Source organism: Erythrolamprus reginae, chromosome 9 (assembly GCF_031021105.1).
Source record: "Erythrolamprus reginae isolate rEryReg1 chromosome 9, rEryReg1.hap1, whole genome shotgun sequence".
NCBI classification, from domain to species: Eukaryota; Metazoa; Chordata; class Lepidosauria; order Squamata; family Dipsadidae; genus Erythrolamprus; species Erythrolamprus reginae.
The window spans coordinates 3,794,318-3,820,305 of NC_091958.1; the positions used below are offsets into that span (position 1 = coordinate 3,794,318).

At 40.9% G+C, this 25,988-nt stretch overlaps 1 protein-coding gene across 2 annotated transcripts in view; it reads right to left on the reverse strand.

Annotated features, from left to right (window-relative positions):
* CDH13 (cadherin 13) overlaps positions 1-25,988 on the reverse strand; it is a 553,953-nt gene that overhangs the window by 103,683 nt on the left and 424,282 nt on the right. For both annotated transcript variants that reach the window (XM_070761895.1, XM_070761896.1), the window contains exon 8: positions 2,656-2,796. In XM_070761895.1, the coding sequence (XP_070617996.1) occupies positions 2,656-2,796 (141 nt within the window). The remainder of the gene's footprint in view (positions 1-2,655; positions 2,797-25,988) is intronic.

Consider the following 25,988-nt stretch of genomic DNA (forward strand, 5'->3'; position numbering starts at 1 on the left):
TGCATACATTTTGCATCGTGATTTAATTTTCTTTTGGTTAATTAATTCACTTCCTAGCACCGGCCGTGCTTCCCCACCAATATACAACCTTGTGTTAAGTACAGTCGGCTTGTAATAGTGTTCGGAGGGGCTGGGCAGGCAAGCATATTTGTTTTTACCTCTTTCGAAAGCTGGAACTAGAGTCTTCGGAGAGGGGCGGCACACAAATCCAATAAATAAATAAATAAATAAATAAAAACCCCAGTGGCTGATAAGGTCCCACATAGTTGGCCTTCTCCGGGTCCCATCGACTAAACAATGCCGTCTGGTGGGACCTAGGGGCAGAGCCTTCTCTGTGGCAGCCCCACCCCTCTGGAATCAACTCCCTCCAGAGATTCGAACTGCCCCCACCCTCCTCGCCTTCCACAAGATGTTGAAGACCCATTTATGTCGCCAGGCATGGGGGAACTAATCCCCCTCTTAAGTACGGTATGATTGTGTAAGCATTGATTGTTTTTAGTAATAATGGGTTTTAACTTGTTTATCTTAATATTAGATTTGTATTGTATTGTTATTGTTGTTGTGAGACGCCCCGAGTCCTTGGAAAGGGGCGGCATACAAATCTAATAAATTATTATTATTATTAATTATTACGGCATTGCAATTTTAAGTCTTTGAAAAGTCTTTTCTTAAAACGGTGACATGGGGGTTTGATTGTCGTTTTCGGGGAAGGCACCCTCATAACCTCCGTGCTGTCTTTCTTTCTGGCGTTAGCAATGTAGAAATGGTAATAAATAAGTAAATCTTCGTTCAAGAAATGCTTTTGTATTATTTTATATTACTATAAGGCAAGGATCGGTTCTGGTTTTCTTCACTGCCGATTCGCTCCTTAAGGTACCGCCCATAGCGCCGAGAGAATCGGTTTGTGGATGTGGCGGGCCTGGGTTGCTGCCGGTTCTAACGACCCAGGTTACCAAGTTACTACTGGTTCCATAGAACTGGTCTGTTGTGGTTAGCTCTGGCCCAGCTCCTGCCCCAAGGACTGTGGATGTGGGGGAGACATCCACATGCTGCAGGCCTGTTTTTCCCCCGGTGGAATCTGCTGATGAAGGCTCCTCTGACCAAGAAGACATGAGTGACAGGGAGGAGGAGAGTGTGGCAGACAGCTCAGAAGGAGATCAATTTTCTAGCTTCTCCTTGGATTCGGAACAAGAGTTAATGATACAGCCACGCATGCGGAGAGCGATGCATAGGCAACAACAACTGAGAGATTATTATCAAAGAAAATGAGGCCACCTGTGGTTGGGTGGGGCTGTGGTCACTAGTGAGGCTGCTATAAAGAGCAGCCTGTCGGTTTGGCCATTGTGGAGGATTATCTGATCGCTGTGTTTCGTGACTGCTTTGCTGACTTTGACCTTTTGTGTGCTGATTTTTCCCCGCTTTGAAACTAAACCAGAGCCAAGTGTGTTTCACTTTGTGAAAGAAGAAGGACTGTGAATTGCCTCACAGCTGCAAGCTTAGTATCACAGAACTGATAAGGGACTTGTACAAATTACCAGTTTGTTTGGAGACGAGTGCTCTTGGCTATACCAAAAGAGGGCTTGGTTTATTAAGTGAATTTTCATTATAAAGAACATTGTTTTGAATTTTCAAACGTGTGTGTGTCTGAAATTTGTATCTGTGAATTTTTGGGAGGAGTCTACCAGAGAGCCCGACAGAACATGGTCCAAACTGGGAGGAACCCACCACTGCTATAAGGATCAAGTTATGCGACTGCCCACCCAACCCTACTTTGCTTTCCCCAGTTATAAGCGACCTTTACTTTTATGCGAGAAAACTGTTCTTTCTTTTCCTCTCCCACCACCTCCCTTTCGGGAAAACAGAGCCGATATCACAGAATCTATCTTTTAAGGAAGAAAATTGATACTAAATTTAGAGGCTCTGATATTGGAAAAGTCATTATGGTCCTGTCAAAATGAGCCCCTCTCAAAGTGAATTTGTTTGCTGGGCTGCTGACAAACTTGATGATTTCCATCAAGTTCCATATTGCAGCTCTTGATTCAAATTGAAATTTACTTCAACTTATAAAGATAAAAAATAAACCCCAGAGAAATAAATTTGGACTGTACAAAACAATAATACCTACTGCCGGGAAAGATTCGTGCATTTTGGGGCCAGTTAAATAATTTATATTAGTTTGGCTAATATTAACAACTGCTTCCATATATTTTGAAGTGATTTTTCTATTCCCAATGTCTACCCCACGTATCTTTTCCTACTCAAAATTGAGAATTCTATAGACATTGATGTCATTTCCTAGTTATTGATCATTAATATTTCAGAAATGTATAGTTTTAGGAATGACTGACTATTGCAGAGGTCTTTAAACTTAGCAACTTTAAGACTTCAATTCTGGGAGTTGAAGTCCACAAGAATTAAAGTTACCAAGTTTGAAGGCCTCTGAACTATTGTATATATAGACCTGCTTACCTGATGCTTATTTAATAATGTTGACTTTTAATAATAATTAAAAGAGAAGCTATGAGATTCAACCAGGTGAGAAATAGAACTTTTTTTTGTAAGGTTCAAATTAATCCATCTCTAACTTAGTTTTGATTCAGGTTCAAACTAATAAACCTCTCGTCTTATTTTGTGCATTTCAAAATTAACATTTACCTCTTTCTTGGTGAATTCTGGTGCATGGTCATTTTTATCATCAATGACGATTGTTGCAGTGGTGGTTCCGGTCAACCCAACTTCAAGGCCGGCCATGTCCTTTGCTTCTAGGATGAGCTCATATTTTGGATTGTCCATGGTCTGTAGAGTTGAAGAAAGAAGAGAATTTACTCCAAGAGTAAGACATTGATTCTAATTGTGATATCTTCATTGTTATGCGAGACAGGCTTTAGGTAGGACCAGTATATGGAATTGCTTTCCAGGTAAGGCATAACTACATACATAGTCAATCTTTGGGGGGAAAGGAAAACAGAGTGTTTGTTACCAACACTGGCAAATCTCAACAATAAATACAAGGATCATTTGGTTTAGATCTTGATGGAAACTATATACTGTACTGTATATACTGCTCAAAAATATAAAGGGAACACGCAAAGGGAACCCATACCACATCTCGGACATCAACACCCTTGAAAATGACCAAAGATATTTTACCAGAAGAGTCCTTCACTCCTCCACTCGAAACAGAATACTCTACGAAAATAGACTAACAATTCTGGGTCTAGAAAGCTTAGAACTATGACGACTAAAACACGATTTAAGTATTGCCCACAAGATCATATGCTGCAACGTCCTACCTGTCAATGACTACTTCAGCTTCAACCGCAACAACACAAGAGCACACAACAGATTCAAACTGAATATTAACTCCTCCAAACTTGACTGTAAAAAATATGACTTTAACAATCGAGTTGTCAAAGCGTGGAACTCATTACCGGACTCAATAGTGTCAACTCCCAACCCCCAACACTTCTCCCTTAGACTCTCCACGATTGACCTCTCCAGGTTCCTAAGAGGTCAGTAAGGGGCGTACATAAGTGCACTAGTGTGCCTTTTGGCCCCTGTCCAATTGTCTTTCCTTTATCTCATATATCATATATATTTTCTTCCTTTCATATATCTTCTCCTCTATTTTTATATATTTTCTTTATATATATTACTTCATGTCTATTCTCTTCTATATGTATTGTGTATTGGACAAAATAAATAAATAAATAAATAAATAAATAAACAAACAAACAAACAAACAAACAAACAAATAAATAAATAATATAACACATCCTAGATCTGAATGAATGAAATATTATCATTGAATACTTTTTATTTATTTATTTATTTATTACTTAGATTTGTATGCCGCCCCTCTCCGAAGACTCGGGGCGGCTCACAACACGTGGAAACAAATCATAAATAATCTGACAATTTAAAATATTAAAGATTTAAAAAAAGACCCCATATACTAACAGACATACACACAAGCATACCATATATAAATTAAACATGCCCAGGGGAAGATGTTTCAGTTCCCCCATGCCTGACGGCAAAGGTGGGTTTTAAGGAGTTTATGGAAGGCAGGAAGAGTAGGGGCAGTTCTAATCTCCGGGGGGAGTTGGTTCCAACTTTCTTTACAAAGTTGAATGTGCACAACAGCAGGTGAAATTGATGGTCAATCAGTGTTGCTTCCTAAGTGGACAGTTTGATTTCACAGAAGTTTGATTAACTTGGAGTTATATTGTTTTGTTCAAGTGTTCCCTTTATTTATTTATTTTGAGCAGGGTATTTTCAGCTGCAGCAGTACAGCAATAGGTATTAAGAAAGCATGTGAATTGTTAGAAATAACCATCTATGGCCTATGACCAGGCCCAGATAATACAAGTAAGAAAAGGTAAAAGGAAGAAATGTCTGGTGAACATAATGATGACTTCTGGAATAGAAAACTATTATAATAAATAGAGCAATATTTTGACTTCTTTTCTAAGAAAACTGGGCTAAAGGTAGTTAAGGGGGAGAGTTCTCTTCTTTGTTGAGTGTAACTTCTGAATGCCCATCTGTTGGGAGATAAGGGGCGTGCATAAGTGCACCAGCGTGCCTTCCGTCCCGTCTCCTAATGTTTCTTTTTTTACTAGTATCATGTATATGAAATATTTATTATATCTTTGCATACCACCAATATGTAGTTGACAAAACAAAGAAACAAAGAAACAAAGAAACAAAGAAACATTCATTCATACATACATACATACATACATACATACATACATACATACATATCATCAACACTATTGTCCAGTGGAGAACACAGGTAGCAAAGATCAGGCTGTGATTCTACTTTCTTTTAAAGCCGTATGCTAAACTATTACATTCCCAGCCATATTTATTGCACAAACATTAGAACAGCAAGGCAGACAGTCTGGTGTAGTGGTTAAGGCCCCAGGGCAGTTCCATCTTCGGCATGAAGCCAGTTGGGCGACATTTTTATTTTGCTTCTGTGCATGCTCAGAAGCAAAGTCGTGTGAGTGGATGCACGCAAGCGAGCGTAGTGCGTGTGTGTGAAACTTTGTGATGCATGCGCAGTGCACCAGTATGTAGGTAAGAGGAACCTGCCCCTGGCACCCACCCACCCACCATCTATCTTCTATCATCCATCCATCCATCCATCCATCCATCCTCTATCTTCTGTCATCTATCCATCCATCCATTCAACCATGCATCCATCCATCCATCCATCCATCCGTCCATCCGTCCATCCGTCCAACCGTCCATCCATGCACCCATGCACCCATGCATGCATGCATGCATGCATGCATGCATCCATCCATCCATCCATCCATCCATCCATCCCTTTCAAGGCAGTCTTGACTTCTGGCAACTATGTTGAAATCTAACCATCTTTTTCAGTTGGCAAGGTTGAGTAACCATGTCTATAGGGATTTCTCTAAGTGGAGAAGAGGAGGAATATGTAGGCCAGCTCTCTGGCAACACAACCATGAAAGCTGATTTCACAATTGCAGAAATTAAATATAATACAGTACAAATTCTGAAACACCAAGAGTTTTGCAAGAAAATGTTGCAAATAGGTTAGAGATTTCTCCTATCCTCTTTTTCTTGGTTTGATTTTGTTGAGACTAACGCTAATTCCAGCCCTACAGCCGGCAAATTTATGGGATAATTAAAGGTTTCTCTGTTGTAATTATACCAGTTCCTTTGACAGTGCTGTGTTTGGATGGAGCTGGAGCTGATAAATGAGCCATCAGATGAATCATGAATTAATGTCTGATCATTAAGGTTATTATCCCGCCTCTTAGTATTATATCAGCTTTGTTTATAGTGGATGAGTTGTCTAGTATATGGGGAAATAGACAGCCTAATCTTTGCTCTTGAACGATGGCATCAAAAGCGAAATGAATTAATTCCGAAAGATGTCAATTCTTGCTCAGAAAGTAGCGGCTTTGTTCTGAATTGATTTCTTCTGCTTTACGCGATATTGCCACATCACCAAATCTGATACTTTCTAGTCTTGGGGATTAGGGCTTGGATCTTCTTTGCCTCCTATTTCAGGAGTGTTTTATTTTTAAATTTATTTATTTATTTTTGGTGCTGCAAAATCCACAGGGAGCTACTCAGCGAAGACATCCACTTCCAGATGAGGCTACCCTTGAAGAGTGTTTGGAGACTTCCGTTTGGAGACTTCTGTTCTGCTCTGGCAATCTCACACTACTTACCAGAGCATACAAAACTTTTGCCAGACCCATCCTCGAATACAGCTCATCTGTTTGGAACCCATATCGCATCTCAGACATTAACACCCTTGAAAATGTCCAAAGATACTTCACCAGAAGAGCCCTTCACTCCTCCACTCAAAATACGACACCCTATGAGACGCGACTTTCAATCCTGGGCCTAGAAAGTTTAGAACTAAGACGCCTTAAACAAGATCTAAGTATCGCCCACAAGATCATATGCTGCAAAGTCCTGCCTGTCGGTGACTACTTCAGCTTCAACCACAACAACACAAGAGCACACAACAGATTTAAACTTAATATTAACCGCTCCAAACTTGACTGTAAAAAATATGACTTCAGTAACCGAGTTGTCGAAGCGTGGAAGTCATTACCGGACTGCATAGTGTCATCCCCAAACCCCCAACACTTTACCCTTAGATTATCTACGGTTGACCTATCCAGATTCCTAAGAGGTCAGTAAGGGGCGAGTATAAGTGCACTAGAGTGCCTTCTGTCCTCTGTCCTATTGCTCTCCTATATCTCCTATCCCTTTCTTCTATTCCTATATCTCTTCTTCTATTCTTTCATTGATATGTTCTATTACTATACCTTCTTTTCTATTCTTTCTTAGCTATATTTTACTATGAGTATCTCCTCTATAACCTTCATCATGTATTTTATTATGTGTATATAGATATATACCCACTAAAACCCTCATTGTGTATTGGACAAAATAAATAAATAAAATAAAATAAAATAAATAAATAAAATAATCCAGAAACTGCATGAGCTGTCATAGGTGCTGCTAGATACACCCATGTAGCTCCAACACTCTGCAAGCTGCATTGGATTCTGGTTGATCTCCAAGGTGTTGGTTATTACCTATAAAGCCCTACACAGCTTAGGACCAGATTACTTATGGGTCTGCTTTTTGCCTCATCCCAGCGACCGATCATATCCCACAGGGTCGGCCTCCTCTGGGTCCCCTCAGCCAAACAATGTCGGCTGGCAGGACCAGAGGGGAGGGCCTTCTCTGTGGTGGCTCCAGCATTCTGGAACCAGCTTCCCCTACTTCTGGCCTTCCGAAAGGCCCTAAAAACACCGGCCTGGGAAGACCATTAAGCATTGACACCTTGCTCTAACCTGCCTGTTGTATGATTGTGAGATGAATGTTTTTTGTTATGGGGTATTTTATTGTTGTTTGCTGCCCTGAGCCCACAATTCAATTCAATTCAATTTATTAGATTTGTATGCTGCCCCTCTCTAAAGACTCGGGGCGGCTCACAACAATAATAAAAACAATATTCCAGCGAAAACAAATCTAATATTAAAAAGCACATAAAACCCTATCATATTTTAAAAAGCAAACAACATATACATACCCAAACATAAATATAAAAAAGCCTGGGGGAAAGGTGTCTCAACTCCCCCATGCCTGGCGGTATAGATGGGTCTTGAGTAGCTTACGAAAGACAAGGAGGGTGGGGGCAGTTCTAATCTCCGGGGGGAGTTGATTCCAGAGGGCCGGGGCTGCCACAGAGAAGGCTCTTCCCCTGGGGCCCGCCAAACGACATTGTTTGGTCGACGGGACCCGGAGAAGGCCAACTCTGTGGGACCTAACCGGTCGCTGGGATTCGTGCGGTAGCAGGCAGTTCCGGAGGTACTCAGGTCCGATGCCACAAGGCGGTACATAAATGTAATCAAATCCAATCAGAGGCAGCTGAACCACTGGATATAAAAAACGGCATGTAGATCTGATTTCCCAGCATCCTTAGCAACTCAAGCTAAGCGAGAGAACTCTAGAAATTACCTGTGGATTGGTTTGAAAACTAGCAGGATGCCCCAAGGCATGGTAGGACCTTAAAAGCTTCATAGATATTCCACCAAAATGCTTTTTTTTCTAATCTCTCCCTCGCCCCCTCCTCCTCCCAATCATAATGTTTAGAGTAGCATGGAATATTGGAAACTTGCAACGGCGGCTTCAATCTTCACGGAAAAGAAAACACCTTGAAGTCTTACGCCCTGTAACATTCCTCTTTAAGGGTTGCAAAATCTAACCCCAAAATGTAAGAGCGGATTGCAAAATGTTTTACAGTTTACAGCACTAATTTTCAAAATCACCTCTGTGATTTTTATCCACTAAAGATGGAAGTGCCAGAAAAATGTTCAGTAATAGCATTTTCTGGGCATTTTGACCACTGGTGCTAATTTGCAAAGCAAATCAGCCATGGAATAATAGATTTCTACCTCGACCTTTATAATATTACTTTCTGCTATGGTTGGGGAAAAAAAGTTTTCAGCCTTGAAGGGGAAGGAATCCAAATCTTCTCCCCTAAACATTTGGTTTTTTGCACGACTTCACATATTTTTAACCACAGGTAGTCCTTGACTTACCATAGTTCATTCAGTGACTGTTGGAGGTTACAATGGCACTGAAAAACGTGACTTGTGACCACAAGTTTGAAGCATCCTCACAGTCACGTGATTTCCATAGAAACATAGAAGATTGACTGCAGAAGAAGACTTCCTGGTCCATCTAGTCTGCCCTTATACTATTTTATCTTAGGATGGATCTATGTTTATCCCAGGCATGTTTAAATTCAGTGACTGTGGATTCACAAACTACGTCTGCTGGAGGTTTGTTCTAAGCATCTACTATTTTTTCAGTAAAATAATATTTTCTCACATTACTTCAAATCTTTCCCCCAACTATCCTCAGATTGTGCCCCCTTGGGAGGCTTTTAAAAAGAGATTGGACACCCATGGGACTGCCTTCTGTCGCATGGCCAGTTAGGTCCCACAGAGTCGGCCTTCTCTAGGTTCCGTCAACCAGAAAATGTCGTTTGGCAGGGCCTAGGGGAAGAGCCTTCTCTGTGGAGGCCCCGGCTCTCTGGAATCAGCTTCCCCCAGAGATTCGTACTGCCCCCACCCTCAAGTGTCTTAAGACTCACCTATGTCGCCAGGCTTGGGGCCCCCCTGACCAATCAATGTGATGCATGGTGTGATTGGACTGATTGAGTATTATATAGGGGGTTTAGTCATACTTTTAAAATAAATTAGATTTGTTCTATATGCTTTGTTTTATATCTATTGTCACTAAACCGCTCCCTGCTTTTTTGGGGAGGACTTGATTTGCATTACAACATTTGAAAAAATCTTTCAGTCACTCTGATTTAATTCAGGAGCCCTCTGAATCCAAGGCACAATCGACACATTTATCAGCTTGAATCCCATCTTCCCGAATAGGGATGTAATTAAAAGAGATAACTAACCCAATAATAAAGTGAAGGAAAATTCAACATTGTGCTCCACAAGGTCTTTGAAAAGATTCTCCTTATATTTAAAATTCGGAACCACATTCGCTGAGCCAAACAAGCCATCTAGGGTTCCAATCACAGTTTCTTTTACTTCTTCAGGTTTTATCCCCCACGATTATTATTATTATTTTTTCAAAGCTTATCTTCGTTTACCGTGCAACGGGCAGTAATCATTTCAGGTAGCTTTCTAAAATCAAACACTGTTCTGAGCGTGTAATGAATCAGTAAATGATAGCATCTTTGCCCATAGACAAAATATAATTCTAGTGGATGCATTTATGTATTTGCTGGGTCATTCTCGGAGAGCGTAAACTGATCTAATTCCCTATCAGATGAAAGATCACATAAAATGGATTTTCAATTATGCCGAGGATGCATGCAGATGCACACGCAAACTTAGAAAATCACAGGCTTAGTGGAAGTAAGTCATCACTTTTGTACAAATGCTCCTTGATTGATGGGAGGAGCGCACATGGAATTTTTCATGCTTTAATCATTGGCATGGCAATGAATCCACCTTGTTGTGGGTCGTCCTTTGTTTTTTCTTTCCTTCCATCTTTCTCAGTGCTCCTCAAGAGCAGGGGTGGTTAAGGAGTGTGCAGAGTGACCCCTGAGTTATCAAGGATGGACATGTGCAAAGGAAAACATGGGATTCTAGCAGACGTCCAGAAGATAGTCAGGAGATATGGGCCATACAAACCAGATACATTGAAGTGTATAAAATAGTACAGTGATACCTCATCTTACAAACGCCTCATCATACAAACTTTTCAAGATACAAACCCGGGGTTTACGATTTTTTTGCCTCTTCTTACAAACTATATTCACTTTACAAACCCACCACCGCCGCTGGGATGACCTGCCTCCAGACTTCCGTTGCCAGCGAAGCGCCCGTTTTTGCGCTGCTGGGATTCCCCTGAGACTCCTCTCCATGGGAAACCCCACCTCCGGACTTCCGTTGACAGTGAAGCACTTGTTATTGTGATGCTGGGATTCCCCTGCAGCATCGCAAAAACACAGAAGTCCAGAGATGGGGTTTCCCATGGAGGGGAGCCTCAGGGGAATCCCAGCAGCGCAAAAACGGGCACTTCGGCTGGCAAAAGGGGTGAATTTTGGGCTTGCACACATTAATCACTTTTCCATTGATTCCTATGGGAAACATTGTTTCGTCTTACAAACTTTTCACCTTAAGAACCTTGTCCCAGAACCAATTAAGTTTGTAAGACAAGGTATCACTGTATTTACTTTAGCAAATAAAAGTCAAACATACATATATAAATATGTACGTATGTACGTACGTACGTATGTATGTGTGTTTGTTTGACTTTTATTTGCTAAAGTAAATATTGTTTTATACACTTCAATGTATCTGGTTTGTATCATAGTCAAGTTAAACAATCCAGTCAGGCACAGTTAAATTGGTCACTAACTCTCAACACATATACAATACTACAAGCCTTATTTGTACAGCTTACAAATACATAAACTATCATCGAACACACCGTTCTTACTACAGCAGCCGCAATTAGTGATGGGCGAACCCAACGGTGTTTGGGTTCAGCAAGTTCGGACGAATAAAATTCCGCTGAACCTGAACTGAACCCGAACCCGAATGGGGAATCCCTCCCATGAAGAGATTCCGGTGGCAGAGCTTTGACGTCACCGGCAGGTTGCTAAGGACGCCAAGGTGATCACTTCCTGGATTCCATGGAATCCAGGAAGTGATCACCTTGGCGTCCTTAGCAACCTGCCGGTGACGTCAAAGCTCTGAACGCCGAACACGACTCTGAACTTTGCCCAAAGTTTGAAAAAAAATCAGTCTTGTGTTCGGCATACGGAATACCGCAAAATTCGGTACGGACCCAAATTGTATGGGTTCGGTTCGCCCATCACTAGTTGCAATGAATCAGCACACAATGAGCAGAAAAACATAGAGAGGGGGAATCACGCTTCTGGCTCCCCCTTATGGCCATCTCTAACACTAACTCTTAAAGCTATAGTGCTTCAATACATACAAGCATTCATTGTTAGCTTGTTTATATACTGCCAACCCAACCTGTTATGTACATAGTACGAACAGGGGTGTTGCACTCATTTTCATTGAGGGCCACATCAGGGCTGTGGTTAAAGGAATGTCTGATTTCAGATTAAGTTTGAGAGCGGCTTTACAAAAACATTCTTTCGAGAGATTCAAGGTCATCCTTTGTCCACCCCCTGGACGGAAGCAGCAGGAGGTGCTGCCACGCTGGCACAACCTGAGTGGGCAACGTGACAAGTTTGGGGGGTGGGAGAGGCAACGGATGTGAACTTTCAACTGGGCTAGAAACTTAGGAAGCTCAGATTCGAATAATAATAATAAAAATAATAAATAATAATAAAAACTGAATAAATAAATAAATAAATTTGGGTTTTCCACTGTAAGTGCCAGAATGTCTCCAGCAATAAATAAATGGGAACTTTGAGGAATACTTTGACTTGGACTCTGATTTAAGTTAGGGTGCTATCTGGAACCCTGAGATCTAGACTATTTTAGACAAATGATATAGATTCCTTTAGAATGCTTGGCAAGAAAACATTTCTAACACTTTAGCTATTTCTCTCTCACTCTAAGGTGATTTATATGGGAAATACATTTCAACCTTTTCCAGGTACCGTCGACTAAACAATGTCGTTTGGCGGGACCCAGGGGAAGACCCTTCTCTGTGGCAGCCCCGACCCTCTGGAACCAACTCCCCCCAGATATCAGAGTTGCCCCCACCCTCCTTGCCTTTAGTGAGCTTCTTAAAACCCACCTCTGTCGTCAGGCATGGGGGAATTGAGATATTCCCTTCCCCCTAGGCTTATAAAATTTATGCATGGTATGTCAGTATGTATGATTGGTTTCTTAAATTGGGTTTTTTAAAATTACTTTTAATATTAGATTTGTTTACATTGTCTTTTTACTGTTGTTAGCCGCCCCGAGTCTGCGGAGAGGGGCAGCATACAAATCTAATAAATAGATAGATAGATAGATAGATAGATAGATAGATAGATAGATAAATCATCATTCTTTCTGAATCCACCCCAAAAGATTTGTACTTTATTTACAAATCCTTATTTTTCTTTTTAATAGTACATAGCGCGAAAGCTGTTTAACACAGCTTTGTTTTCTGAAGATGCTTCGAGGCCCTCCATTTAGGTCACTTCAAGCCAAGGAAACCAGTGGTGTGAGCATAATTGCTGACTTCACATTCTCAACTTGAGCTCAAAAGAAAGAGAGACAAGGGATAAAATAATCAGTTCACTAAACGCAGGCTGCAAACCCTCCGAAAATTAGTGCTTTCATGGAACATTTAATCAGTCCGTTCAGTCCCGCTTATCATTATGAGAACATAATTATTGAAACGACGGCATGTAACATTTATGCAGATGCTTATTAACATTAAAATCAGGCAATAGTTTGCAGACTGAAGATGGAGAATTTGAAGAGATGGCATTCTCCTTTTCTTTATTCTGAACAGGGCAACAAAAAACCCCAAATAAATACAGGTAGACCTCAACTTGCAACCGTTAAGAGCTGCAGTGGTGCAGTGGTTAGAGCGCAGGCTACTTCTGCTGACTGCTTGGCTGGCTGCAATTTGGCAGTTCGAATCCCACCAGGCTTAAGGCTGAGTCAGCCTTCCATCTTTCCGAGGTGGGTAAATGAGAACCCAGATTCCGTAAACCACTTAGAGGGCTGTAAAGCACTGGGAAGCGGTATATAAGTGCTATTGCTATATGCATTGACTTCCTTTGATAATGTCTCTGAAAAGTCACTGGAGGAAAGCCTTCTTCATTTTAACCTTGCTTTATTAGAGGATTATGATACTCTGTTTCCCCGAAAATAAGACGTACCCCGAAAGTAAGGCATGTCAGAGGTTTTGCAGAATTTGCTAATATAAGGCACCCCCCGAAAATAAGGCGTAGTCAAGTTTACATATGGTAGGGTGGAAAAACATGTGGTACCATTCAAAGCTGTTCATAGCGGTACCGTAATAATGTGGCATCCCCTGCTGGCCCCTTCCATCGCTTTGTACCGTCCAGTACAGCAGACACAGTCTCACCGCCATGACAGTCTCCGCTACAGTGCGTAGACTGTAGTTCCTCTGGTGGCCGGAAGCTGCAATAGTGGGAGTATACTGTTGTACCATATAAGTGCCGTCGTTTGTGTGGGGGGGTGCCATACTGACAGGTACCGTACCGTACCGTAATCAGTGTACCATACGGTACACTTTCTTTGGGGGTGTCAGCTTTTCTGCCTGTGAATTTGTCTTATTTGAGAAATATAAGGCACCACCCGAAAATAAGACGTAGCACAACTTTTGGAGCAAAAATTAATATAAGACAGTGTCTTATTTCCAGGAAAACACGGTAGTTGGGTCCATACATAATAATAAGCCAAATGTGATTTAAATTATTATTATTTATTAGATTTGTATGCCGCCCCTCTCCGGAGACTCGGAGCGGCTACAATGGAAGGATGGAAGGCTTAGTCAATCTTGAGCCGGTGGTGAGATTTGAACTGCTGAAATACAGCTAGCAGTTAGCTGAAATATCCTGCAGTGCTGCACTCTAACCACTCTGCCATCCCAGCTCTCATGATCAGATGGGAATCAAGGTCATGTCAGAAATCCTGTGAAAAGTGAATTAGAAGTTCCCTGGTATATTTTTGAAAACATTCCATTTTTTAAGTGTTGTACTTCATGATTCTTGACAAATGTATTTTTTTCTTTTATGTACTGAAAGCATCTGCATCAAAGTCAAATTCCTTGTGTGTCCAATCACACTTGGCCAATAAAGAATTCTATTCTATTCTATTCTATTCTATTCTACTCTACTCTATACTTTGCATTCTATTCTATTCTATTCTATTCCATCCCATCCCATCCCATCCTATCTGCTTCTTCAATTACCAAAAGACCCATCTTGACGAGTAGAAGTCATAGTTTCACCGTTCTGAGTTATAAACTCTTTCCTAATATATCAGAAAAATAGCTTTTTGCTTCACCATCTGCTCCAGAATTCAACAGCAATTAGAAGCTAAAAATACATTGCTGTATATCTTGATAGATATCTTGGGCTTATTAATATTATTCATTATTATTTTTTTGTTATCCCGCGCTTTCATCTTCGGATCCCAAAGCCTGTTGAGAAGATTAATTAATTGAACTGGGCAACATCGTGCAGCACAGATAAATATGATTACGCCCATTTAACAGATTAATTGATGAGTTAATTGGCATGCAGATAAGATATACCATCTGCCTGGGGTTGCACTGCAAACTCCAAAAGGGGTTGAAATCTACCACCATCACAAAACATCTGTGATCCAGAATGCCCAGCATTTGTTCTCCATTAAAGTCCAGTAATTTTTGCCAAAGTTCCTATTTTTGTACATTTTGCTTGCTGGTTGGCTCCTGGATCTGTTGCCTTTAAACCGGGGTCCCCAAACTTGGCAACTTTAAGACTTGTGGACTTCAACTCCCAGAAGCTGGCTGGAGAATTCTGGGAGTCGAAGTCCACAAGTCTTAAAGTTGCCAAGTTTGAAGGAATCTGCCTTTGAATGTAGCTTAGCCAGCCAGCCAACTTGGATTGTGCAGATTTGAAAATATCTTTTGCTAGGGGAATGTTGCACATTTCTTATTATGGGTAAGCAAGAAAGAATGAATGCTGACTTGCTCATAAAAATGGGTAACTCGGCAACCTTAATAGGAATGGAGAAATGGGCCTATTAGTAGTTCTTACTATTGTTGCATATATTTATTCACTCTGAAGTCTGTTTCCATCCCATTTACGCATCAATTTTCGGTTACAAAAACATATGAAAAACTGCAGTCTTCTCAATATAATTCTTATTATAAATTACACGCCTTAGTGCACATTTCTCTCTAAAATATGCATTTATTCTAAAATAGTGGCTCCCGTGCCACACACAACATGAGTGTCAAAATAACTCAGTTGCAGCTATAAACTGGATTGCAAAAACTAACCATGCCTTTGATTTTATCCACTGTTGAGATGGTTTTAAATGCAGTAGCTACACCTTTGACTGACTTGGTTAAGCATGTTGTATGCATTTTAACTCTAAAATATGCATTTTTAAAGAATTAAACCTAAAATGTATTGGTTTTAGTCATAGTGTTGGAAATGAGATCAAAGCAGTTCATTTTAATAAGAGGCTGGATAGAAATCATTGTTATCTATGTCATGTATTATGACCCCCAGCCTGGATGGGAGGTTTTGCCTGCAGGGGAGTTGGAGATCCAGCTGGGGTATTGTGGTTATAACTGGGAGAGAGAGAGAGAGAGATGGTGGGCGCCATAGGGTAGGCTGCTCTCGGGGAACTAGGACTCGCTGTTGCAAAGCAATTACTTGTTCTGGCCCCTTTGGTTCTGTTTCACTGGGCTCATCTTGTATACCTGGTGACTTAGGATGTCAGGGCCCTGGGCTCAAGCTGCTGCTGTTTAATGCCAGGTCTATTGTCAACAAGGCTTTCCTCATTCAAGACTTAATCTTGGAGAAGGGAGCTTACCTGGCATGTATAACTGAGACCTGGCTGGGCCATGAGAGGGTGTCCCACTCTCAGAGATGTTCCCAGACAGGTTTCAAGTACTGCATCAGCTGCAACCCCAGGGAAGGGGTGGAGGAGTGGAAATTATTGCCCACAAGAGTCTTCTTCTTTGCAGGATCCCTGCCCCGGAGATTGTTGGGTGTGAGTCTCTCCAAGGTAGTCCCTATTTTGCTACTTGCATTTTTACTGCTAGGTTGGCAGAAGATGGAGCAAATAACAAGAGCTTACGCCCCAAGTCTGCGGAGAGGAGCGGCATACAAATCTAATAAATTATTTTTAAAAATATATTATTATTATTATTACCTGGTGCTAGGGATTCAAACCGCTGAACTGCCAGCCATTCTGATCAACAAGCTCAGTGTCCTAGCCACTGAGCACCACATCTCCTTACAAAGTATACTACATTGTAATTCAAGCCAAAAATATAAGTCAAAATAAATCTTGATGTTTACATGGAGAATCTGTAAAGAAGATATTCACTCCATGTCAGAATTTACTCGTAAGGAAGAAAGGAGGAATTAAAGATGTCTCCACCAAGGGGACGAATGCAGAAGAACGAAGAACTGGTGAGTAGACCAGTTGCTTAGAACTCTGATTTTGGGACATTACAAAAATGACTAAGGATCCAGATGGATTTGAAATAGGATATTGAAATTAATTAGTGGAATCCTTCCTGTGGGGAAATGTTTTTCTTTCAAACTCTTTTTTTTAATGATAGGGTATGACTTTGAAGGCTGGACACTAGAGGGAGTCTGTGATGGTTTGCTTGCATCCTATGCAAATAGTTATGGACTCCGAGGTCATAGAGACTATGGAGGGGCAAGGCAGGTGTCCTGCATTCCTGGCACCTGAGAGTGACAGTGAAAGTGATGAGGGGTCAGGGTGAGAACGACAGCCAGGGCCTTCAGCACTTCCTGGTATGAGTGAGTTAGCACTTCCTGTCAGGAATGAGTTAGCATTCCCAAGGCTGAATGATTCAGGGGAAGAGGAGGAGCTACTTCCGGATGCTAGGGTTCGGAGGTCATGTAAAAGACACGAATGGTTGGCCAGGAGAAGAGTCACTCATAAGTAGCATGCCCTGCCTTGTTGCAGAAAAACAATGTCGTTTGTTGAGGAATCATCTCATCTTGACTCTTGCATTCATTTTGGATTTTAAAAGGGCACATTCTTGGCTTTCCTAATGAGCTTCGGTCCTCTAGTTAATTTCTGAGAACTTCGTCTGAGAACTCTGGCTACAGATGGTAATTATTATCTGGTTTATCTTCAGTCTGGGACTTTAGCCAACTGACAATACTTTGCTTAGATTTACTTCTCTCTTGGAAAAGACTCTTAAAAGACTTTTACAATATTGGGGCTTTTGTAAATATTAAATCTTTTTATTAGTTAGACAATTGGCGTGCATCTGATTATTGTGGCTCGACACTAAGGCCAGTGAGAATCAGATCAGATCAGATCAAAATTATTTTGTTGTTGTTGTTATTCTTTTGTATTTTTCTTTCCTATGTTTCATGTCTGCTCTTAGATGTTTCTTTAGGTTTAGGTTTTTTTTTAGTTTGTATTAGTTACTATCCATTTCATTTTAACATTTCATTAAAAAAAGAAAACTTATGTCAGTATTGAAGGTATTGTAAGAGACCCCGGCCCTCTGGAACTAACTCCCCCTAGAGATTAGAATAGCCCCCACCCTCCTCGCCTTTCGTAAGCTCCTTAAAACCCACCTCTGCCGTCAGACATAGGGGAACTGAGATATTCTTTCCCCCTAGGCTTCTACAATTTATGCATGGTATGTTTGTATGTATGTTTGTTTTTATAATAAAGGGTTTTTAGCTGTTTTTAGTATTGGATTGTCACATGTTGTTTTTACCACTGTTGTTGGCCGCCCCGAGTCCACGGAGAGGGGCGGCATACAAATCCAATAAATAAATAAATAAATAAATGAAATCATGCGTTCCCAAGGAAACAAAACCCCAACTCCACCATTTCCTGGCTTTGTAAGTATATTCCAATTCTTCATATGGAAAGCTTAATGGCCTTGGATTATCTGCCTCATTGGTCAAGGCACTAACAAATAATACAGTGGGAAGTGCCGGTTATAAAGCATTGCATTATTTAAATTCCAAAGGCAACGAAGCTTTTTAAGATGAACAACATGAAGAAATCTCTTCTGCAAAATGCCAAAGGCGGCCGATCTGTTTCAGGAGAAGCAGGTGGTGGATTTCCTAGATGTGACTTTGGTCTCAGACTCAGCTTATCCTTTCATAACAACTGCACCATCAATCCAGAAAATGAAAACCAATAAGCTCCAGGTGAATCCTTTTCCCTCCCCTGAAAAGACTAGCAAGTTTGGACAAAGAATATGTCAGAAATACCATGTTTCCCTGGGCCTAGGACAACGTTACCCAATCTTGGTAATTTGATGATGTGCAGACTTCAATTCCCAGAATTCCCAAGGCTGGTTATGTCAATTCCGGAAATAAGAAGCCTACCATTTCATTAAATGGTCACCAAAATTAGATTCCCATTGAAAGAAACACTTCTTCTCTGATCAATTTTGTAATATCCTAAGCAGGCAGTGAAGAACTGCAAAAAGTTTTACTACCACTCTGTGGGCGTGGCTAATTTTGTGGGTGTGTGGCATGCCGGCCATGTGACCAGGTGGGAGTGGCTTGGCAATCATGTGACCAGGGATGTCTTAAAGGTCATGTGACTGACTTAAAGGTAGCCAACTGTGTTGTACCTCATGATTCTTGACAAATTGTTTAATTGTTTCTAACATCAGACTACTATTGTACACTGTTTTATTGTTGCTGTTAGCCGCCCCGAGTCTCCGGAGAGGGGCGGCATACAAATCCAATAAATAAATAAATAAATAAATAAATGTATCTTTTTCTTTTATGTACACTGAGAGCATATGCACCAAGACAAATTCCTTGTGTGTCCAATCACACTTGGCCAATAAAGAATTCTATCTATTCTATCTAACTTGATGTCACTCACGTAAAGGGTTAGGGTTAGGGTGCCTGGCCTCTCCTCACCTCAAAGAGATACAATTTCCCTGTTTACTATTACTGAACATCCAAAATATACTATTTAATTCGATGTATATAGGCCATATGTCTACATACATATTACACACAGGCACACAAAAATATACATTATCTACTATATAAATTGTATGTGTGTGTACATACACCCACACACAGCTCTCTAAAATTATACACATTCAACCTCATTTGCTGTGATAGGAAAAACAGACCCAGAGCCCAGAAGAAAAAGAAAAAGAAAAAAATCATTTTTTCCCTACAAGTTCTGTGTATTTGACTGTACCCATAGGAGCCCATAATTATGAACAGGGTTGAAATCAGTGATGGGCTACCAAAATTTTTACTACCACATTGTGGCCATGGCTTATGCATTTTGTTTCAATATCTTTCAGTGCAAATTGGGTGCTCTGCGGTGGAGCTCCAAATTTTGCTACCAGAACCGTTCCCGTAGGAGCCCATCACTGGTTGAAATCCAGTAGGTTCTAACAGGTTCGGGAGAACCGGTAGCAGAAATTTTGAGTTGTTCAGAGAACTGGAAAATATCACTTCTAGCTGGCCCCAGAGTGGGGAGGGAATGAGCCGGGGTGGCGCAGCAGGTAGAGATCTGTACTGCAGGCCACTGAAGCTGACTGTAGATCTGAAGGTCAGCGGTTCAAATCTCATCACCGGCTCAAGGTTGACTCAGCCTTCCATCCTTCCGAGGTGGGTCAAATGAGGACCCAAATTGTGGGGGCAATAGCCTAGCTCTGTTAAAAAATTGCTATTGCTAACATGTTGTAAGCCGCCCTGAGTGTAAGGAGAAGGGCGACATTAAATATAAATATAAATGTAAATATAAATATAAATGTAAATGTAAATGTAAATGTAAATGTAAATGTAAATGTAAATGTAAATGTAAATGTAAATGTAAATGTAAATGTAAATGTAAATGTAAATATAAATATGTAAATATGTAAATATGTAAATATGTAAATATGTAAATATATAAACATATAAATATATAAATATATAAACATATAAACATATAAACATATAAACATATAAATAAATAGAGATTTTGCAGCATCCTTCCCCTGCCACATTCACCAAGCCTCACCGTGCCTAAGCCACGCCCCCAGAAACCATAGCCAAAATTTTTGGATTTTACCACTGATCCCGAGAATTTATGTATTTATTTATTCAGCTGGAATGGCAAGGAAAGCATTTAGAGAATACAATATTTATTGATTTATTGATTGATTTTGTCCAATACACAATGAGGGTTTTAGTGGGTATACTTATAGTAAAATACATGATGAAGGTTATAGAGGAGATACTCATAGTAAAATATATCTATGAAAGAATAGAAAAGAAGATATAGTAATAGAACATGTCAATGAAAGAATAGAAGAAGAGATATAGGAATAGAAGAAAGGTATAGGAGTTATAGGAGAGCAATAGGACAGCGGACGGAAGGCACTCTAGTGCACTTGTACTTGCCCCTTACTTGACCTCTTAGGAATCTGGAGAGGTCAACCATGGATAATCCAAGGGTAAAGTGTTGGGGGTTTGGGGATGACACTATGGAGTCTGGTAATGAGTTCCATGCTTTGACAACTCGTTTACTGAAGTCCTATTTTTTACAGTCAAGTAAAAGAACCTGGCTTCTTTATTTAAACCTGGCTTCTTTATTTAAACCTGGCTTCTTTATTCTTAAGAACCTGATTTCTTTATTTAAACCTGGCTTCTTTATGCTTAAGAACCTGGCTTCTTTATTTCATAGTGGGTTCATTAATACTCATTGAAAACTCTTGGGGATTTATTGTGTTTAAGAGAATGACAAGCACACCTTTGACATTCTTTGGAGATATAAAAGCATCAGAAAACGTGTCATTCAAGATCCAGGGGAGAAAAACAACAACAAGAGCTGGCCTTACACCTTTGTCCTTGAAGTTAAGTCGACCCTCTTTTCCAAGAAATGTATGTGTATGTAGTTCTTTAAAATAAATTATTTTTTTTTAAAGGCCAAACTCTCAGCCTCATTTTTCATTCTGACAGCTTCTGAAATACAGATAGATTTTTGTCTCAGATGTTGCCCATTTTTATTTAATTCCAGCCAGCGTGCACAACCTCTCTTGTTCTGGTTCTGTTTGATCTCGTGCCTGAGCGATCAAATAAACTGAAGACTTTTCCAAATTATCTCCGATGAGAAAGAATTGGCCAAATAAAAGGCAGGGAGATAAGCCCTTCTATTTGGGCGTTCTGACCGAAATATTAATCAGACGCATGACGGACAATACTGCAAATTGGCAGAAGTGACATTTGCAGTTTCAGAAATATCCAGAAACTCAGACCAGCCAATGAGTTCCTGAAAATTTCTCTCACAGTAGATTTGCATGCAAAAATTAAGTTTCTTTAGGAAGGTATATTAAAATTTGTTCTCTGCCACCAAGAATCCATATTAAAGCATATTCCTCCATCACAGCAACGTAAGAAATAAAAAGATGAGATAATTTAAATAAATGAATGCGCAAGGAAGCTAACAAGCAAGCAAAGATGGGAATTAATTAATTAATTAATTGATTAATTAATTAATTATCTGCCCAATTTGTTGTACCAGGAGGAAGGCAATTCTTATTATAATTACTTATTTACTTACTAAATTTACTTATTACCCATCTGACTAACAAATGAGTTTGGTCAATGTACAATGTCCGGAATAATAGAATAAAACAATGTAAAAATGATAAACGTTAAAACATTGGGCATTGAAAGTTAAATCATTACAATGAATCAGAAAATGGATTTATGGATTGAAAGATGCAGTGTGTAGATAGGACAGAGTTGCCATCATCTACAAATCTACTAGCCACCTTCAAATCTTGACTCCCAAATCCAGAAGTATAATAATAATAATAATTAATAATTTATTAGATTTGTATGCCGCCCCTCTTCGAGGACTCCAGGTAAATTAGCCAGGTAAGTTAATATGGAATGCAAAGCATTTCCCCAAATTTCTGCCTTTCACTATTCTAGTAAAACCCTAGTCAGAAGAGATTGGGAATAAACCTACAAAGAGCTCAAATGAAATCCAAAAATTGGATGAGAATGCAGTCGGAAGATCTTTCTGGAGGATTACCAACTGCATATCAGATTGGGTCTATTTTCTGGATCCAATTAAAGAATCTTCATATCAGGAAGGGCATCTCTGTTGGGTGATGAGTCCCCCATGGATGTCTATCACCTTGGATGCCCAACCTCCAAGTCCTACAATCGCCGAATGTCATGATCATTTTAGATTCAGATTAGCTCCCGAATCTTGCGACTTTTACGGCAGTTTAAATTTTCTCTATTTATTTATTTATTTATTTATTTATTCATTCATTCATTCATTCATTCATTCATTCATTCATTCATTCGATTGTTATGCCGCCCTTCTCCTTAGACTCAGGGGGGCTTACAACATGTTAGCAATAGCACTTTTTTAACAGAGCCAGCCTATTGCCCCCACAATCCGGGTCCTCATTTGACCCACCTCGGAAGGATGGAAGGCTGAGTCAACCTTGAGCCGGTGATGAGATTTGAACCATTGACCTTCAGATCTATAGTCAGCTTCAGTGGCCTGCAGTACAGCACTCTACCTGCTGCGCCACCCCGGCTCTGGTGGACCTTCATCCATAAGAACCAGGGTGGTGCAGTAGTTGGAGTGGTTGGAGTGCAGCACTGCAGGCTACTTCAGCTAACTGCTAGCTATAGTTCAGCAGTTCAAATCTCACCACCGGCTCAAGGTTGACTCAGCGTTCCGCCCTTCCAGGGTGGATAAATGAGGACCCAGATTGTTGGGGGCAATATGCTTACCCTATGTAAACAGGTTAGAAGCACTGTGAAGCAGTATATAAGTCTAAATGCTATTGCTAAATGCTAGAAGGAACGAAGGAAGGAAGGAAGGAAGGAAAGAAGGAAGGAAAAGAGATGGGGAGGGAGGGAGATGAGAGTGAAAGAGAAGGATAGAGGGAAAGGATGGATGGACCAAAGGAAGGAGAGTAAGAGTGATGGATGGATGGATAGAAGGAGACAGGGTGGCACAGTGGTTAGAATGTAGCACTGCAGGCTACTTCAGCTAACTGCTAGACATAGTTCAAATCTCACCACCGGCTCAAGGTTGACTCCTTCCAAGATGGGTAAAATGAGGACCCAAATTATCGGGGTCAAATTTCCTGATCCTGTAAACCTCTTAGAAAACATAGAAACATAGAAGTCTGATGGCAGAAAAAGACCTCATGGTCCATCTAGTCTGCCCTTATACTATTTTCTGTATTTTATCTTAGGATGGATATATGTTTATCCCAGGCATGTTTAAATTCAGTGACTGTGGATTTATCTACCACGTCTGCTGGAAGTTTGTTCCAAGGATCTACTACTCTTTCAGTGAAATAATATTTTCTCACGTTGCTTTTGATCTTTCCCCCAACTAACTTCAGATTGTGCCCCCTTGTTCTTGTGTTCACTTTCCTATTAAAAACACTTCCCTCCTGAACCTTGTTTAACCCTTTAACATATTTAAATGTTTCAATCATGTCCCCCCTTTCCCTTCTGTCCTCCAGACTATACAGATGGAGTCTATGAAGTCTTTCCTGATACGTTTTATGCTTAAGACCTTCCACCATTCTTGTAGCCCGTCTTTGCACCCGTTCAATTTTGTCAATATCTTTTTGTAGGTGAGGTCTCCAGAACTGAACACAGTATTCCGAATGGGGTCTCACCAGCACTCTATATAGCGGGATCATAATCTCCCTCTTCCTGCTTGTTATACCTCTAGCTATGCAGCCAAGCATCCTACTTGCTTTCCCTACCGCCTGACTGCACTGTTCACCCATTTTGAGACTGTCAGAAATCACGACCCCAAAATCCTAGAGAGGGATGTAAAAGCACTATGAAGCTGTATATAAGTCTAAATGCTATTGCTATCATGATCTCCCATGTTTCTCCCACTAAATTTGACCCATTAGACCAGGGATGCAAAAAACTATAAATTGCCGTGAGCCTGGAATGAGAAGAAGCTTTGGCTAGAAGGCTTGTTCTTCTCCTCCCCAAAGCCCTGGCGCATCCCGCCCTCCTCAGCATGATTTATTTATAAACCCACCAAGATCACAGGGGCCGTAAGTGCATATTCCATAATGGCATCGGACACTAGTCTATTTGTCTGTGTGGCTCTTGCAGAGACAGAGAGAACATGGCAAGAATGCAAAGTCTTGGCTCTTGGTTCCAAAATAATGGGACTCTGCTCTGAAAGGGGGAAGGTTTTTCATCAGGATGATTGTGGCCGAAAGATACATTATTCTCCAGAGATTTAAAGAGGACTACGGCGAAAATAAAAGAATAGGATTTATTGCTCCGAACCGGGGGAATTTCATGAGTCTAAAGAGGGAAACAGAAGGGTTGGGTTATTCCACGCTGAAATCAAAGGAAAGGTGTTTTATTTTTTTTTATTTTTTTTTTAAAAGAAGCATTACAAAGAAAGAGACTGAAAAGAGATGAGGGTTTTTTTCCCCCCTTCCTTCCAGTGCCCAGAATTTTAAGTCATATTTTGCAGCCTTCTAAAGCGTGGTATTTCAATTTTGCAAAACAGTGCTGCAAACATTTTAATGGAGAGCCGAGAGAGAGAGAGAGAGAGTAAAGGAGTGTATGGAGATCACATTTTTCTATAGAAATAGATTTCTAAGGAAGACGGAGAACTAACTCTTTGTGCTTTAAAACAGAGGTCCCCAACCTTTTTTGCACCAGGGACCGGCTTTAAGCTAGACCAGTTTTCCATGGCCCGGTGGGGGGGGGGGGGAGCTAGCTGTCAGCGGCGCCGTAAAAGGGGCGATCAAGAGAGGAATGGGTGAATGAATGGACGGAGGGTGGGAAGGAAGGAAAGAGGGAAGGGACAGGAACAAAAGAAGGGTGCAAAGGAAGCAAGGAAAGGTGTGAAAGGGGAGAGTAAGAGAGGAAGGAGTGAAAGAAGGGAATGAGGGAGGAAGGAAGGGAGGAAGGAAAAGGAAAGCAAGAAATGGAGGGAGGAAAGGAAGGAAAGAAAGAAAGAAAGAAAGAAAGGGGGAAGGGACAGGAACAGAGGAAGGAAGCAAGGAAACTTATGAAAGGGGAGAGTAAGGGAAGAAGGTAGGAAGGAGAAAGAAAAGAAGAAATAGAGGAAGGGAAGGTAAAAGAGAGAAAGAAAAAGAGCAAGAAAGAAAGCAAGAAAGAGAAAGAAAGAAAGGCAACTTCAAAGAAAGGCTCACTGAGCATCTCTCACTCTCTCTCTCTTTCTATCCCTCTTTCTTTCTCTTCCTTTCTCTCTCTCCTCTTCCTTTATCTCCTCTCTCTCTCCCTCTCTCTTTCTCTCCCCCTCTCTCCCCCTTTCCCTCTCTCCCTCTCTTGCTATCTCTCCCCCCTCTCCCTCTCTCTTTCTCCCTCTCCCTCTCTTTCTCTCTCTCCCCCCTCTCTCTTTCTCTCTCTCTCCCCCTCTTTCTCTCTCTTCTTCTCACTTTCTCTCTCTTGTTTTCTTTCTGTCTCTTTTGCTTTCTCTCTCTCTCACTCTTTCTTGTTTTCTTTCTCACGCTCTTTCTCTCTCTTGTTCTCTCTCTTGCTATCTCTTTCTCTCCCCCCCCCTTTCTCACTCTCTCTTTCTCACTTTCTCTCTATCTTGCTGTCTGTTGCTCTCACTCACTCTCGTTCTCTCTCCATTCTTCTCAGCGATGACGCGCGCACGCCCTGCCCGCCTCACCTTTGCGAGAGCACTTTCGCCCCGGGCTCTCAGCAAGGGGGTTTGGAGGAGAGGCGGGGCCGGCGAAGGTGATAT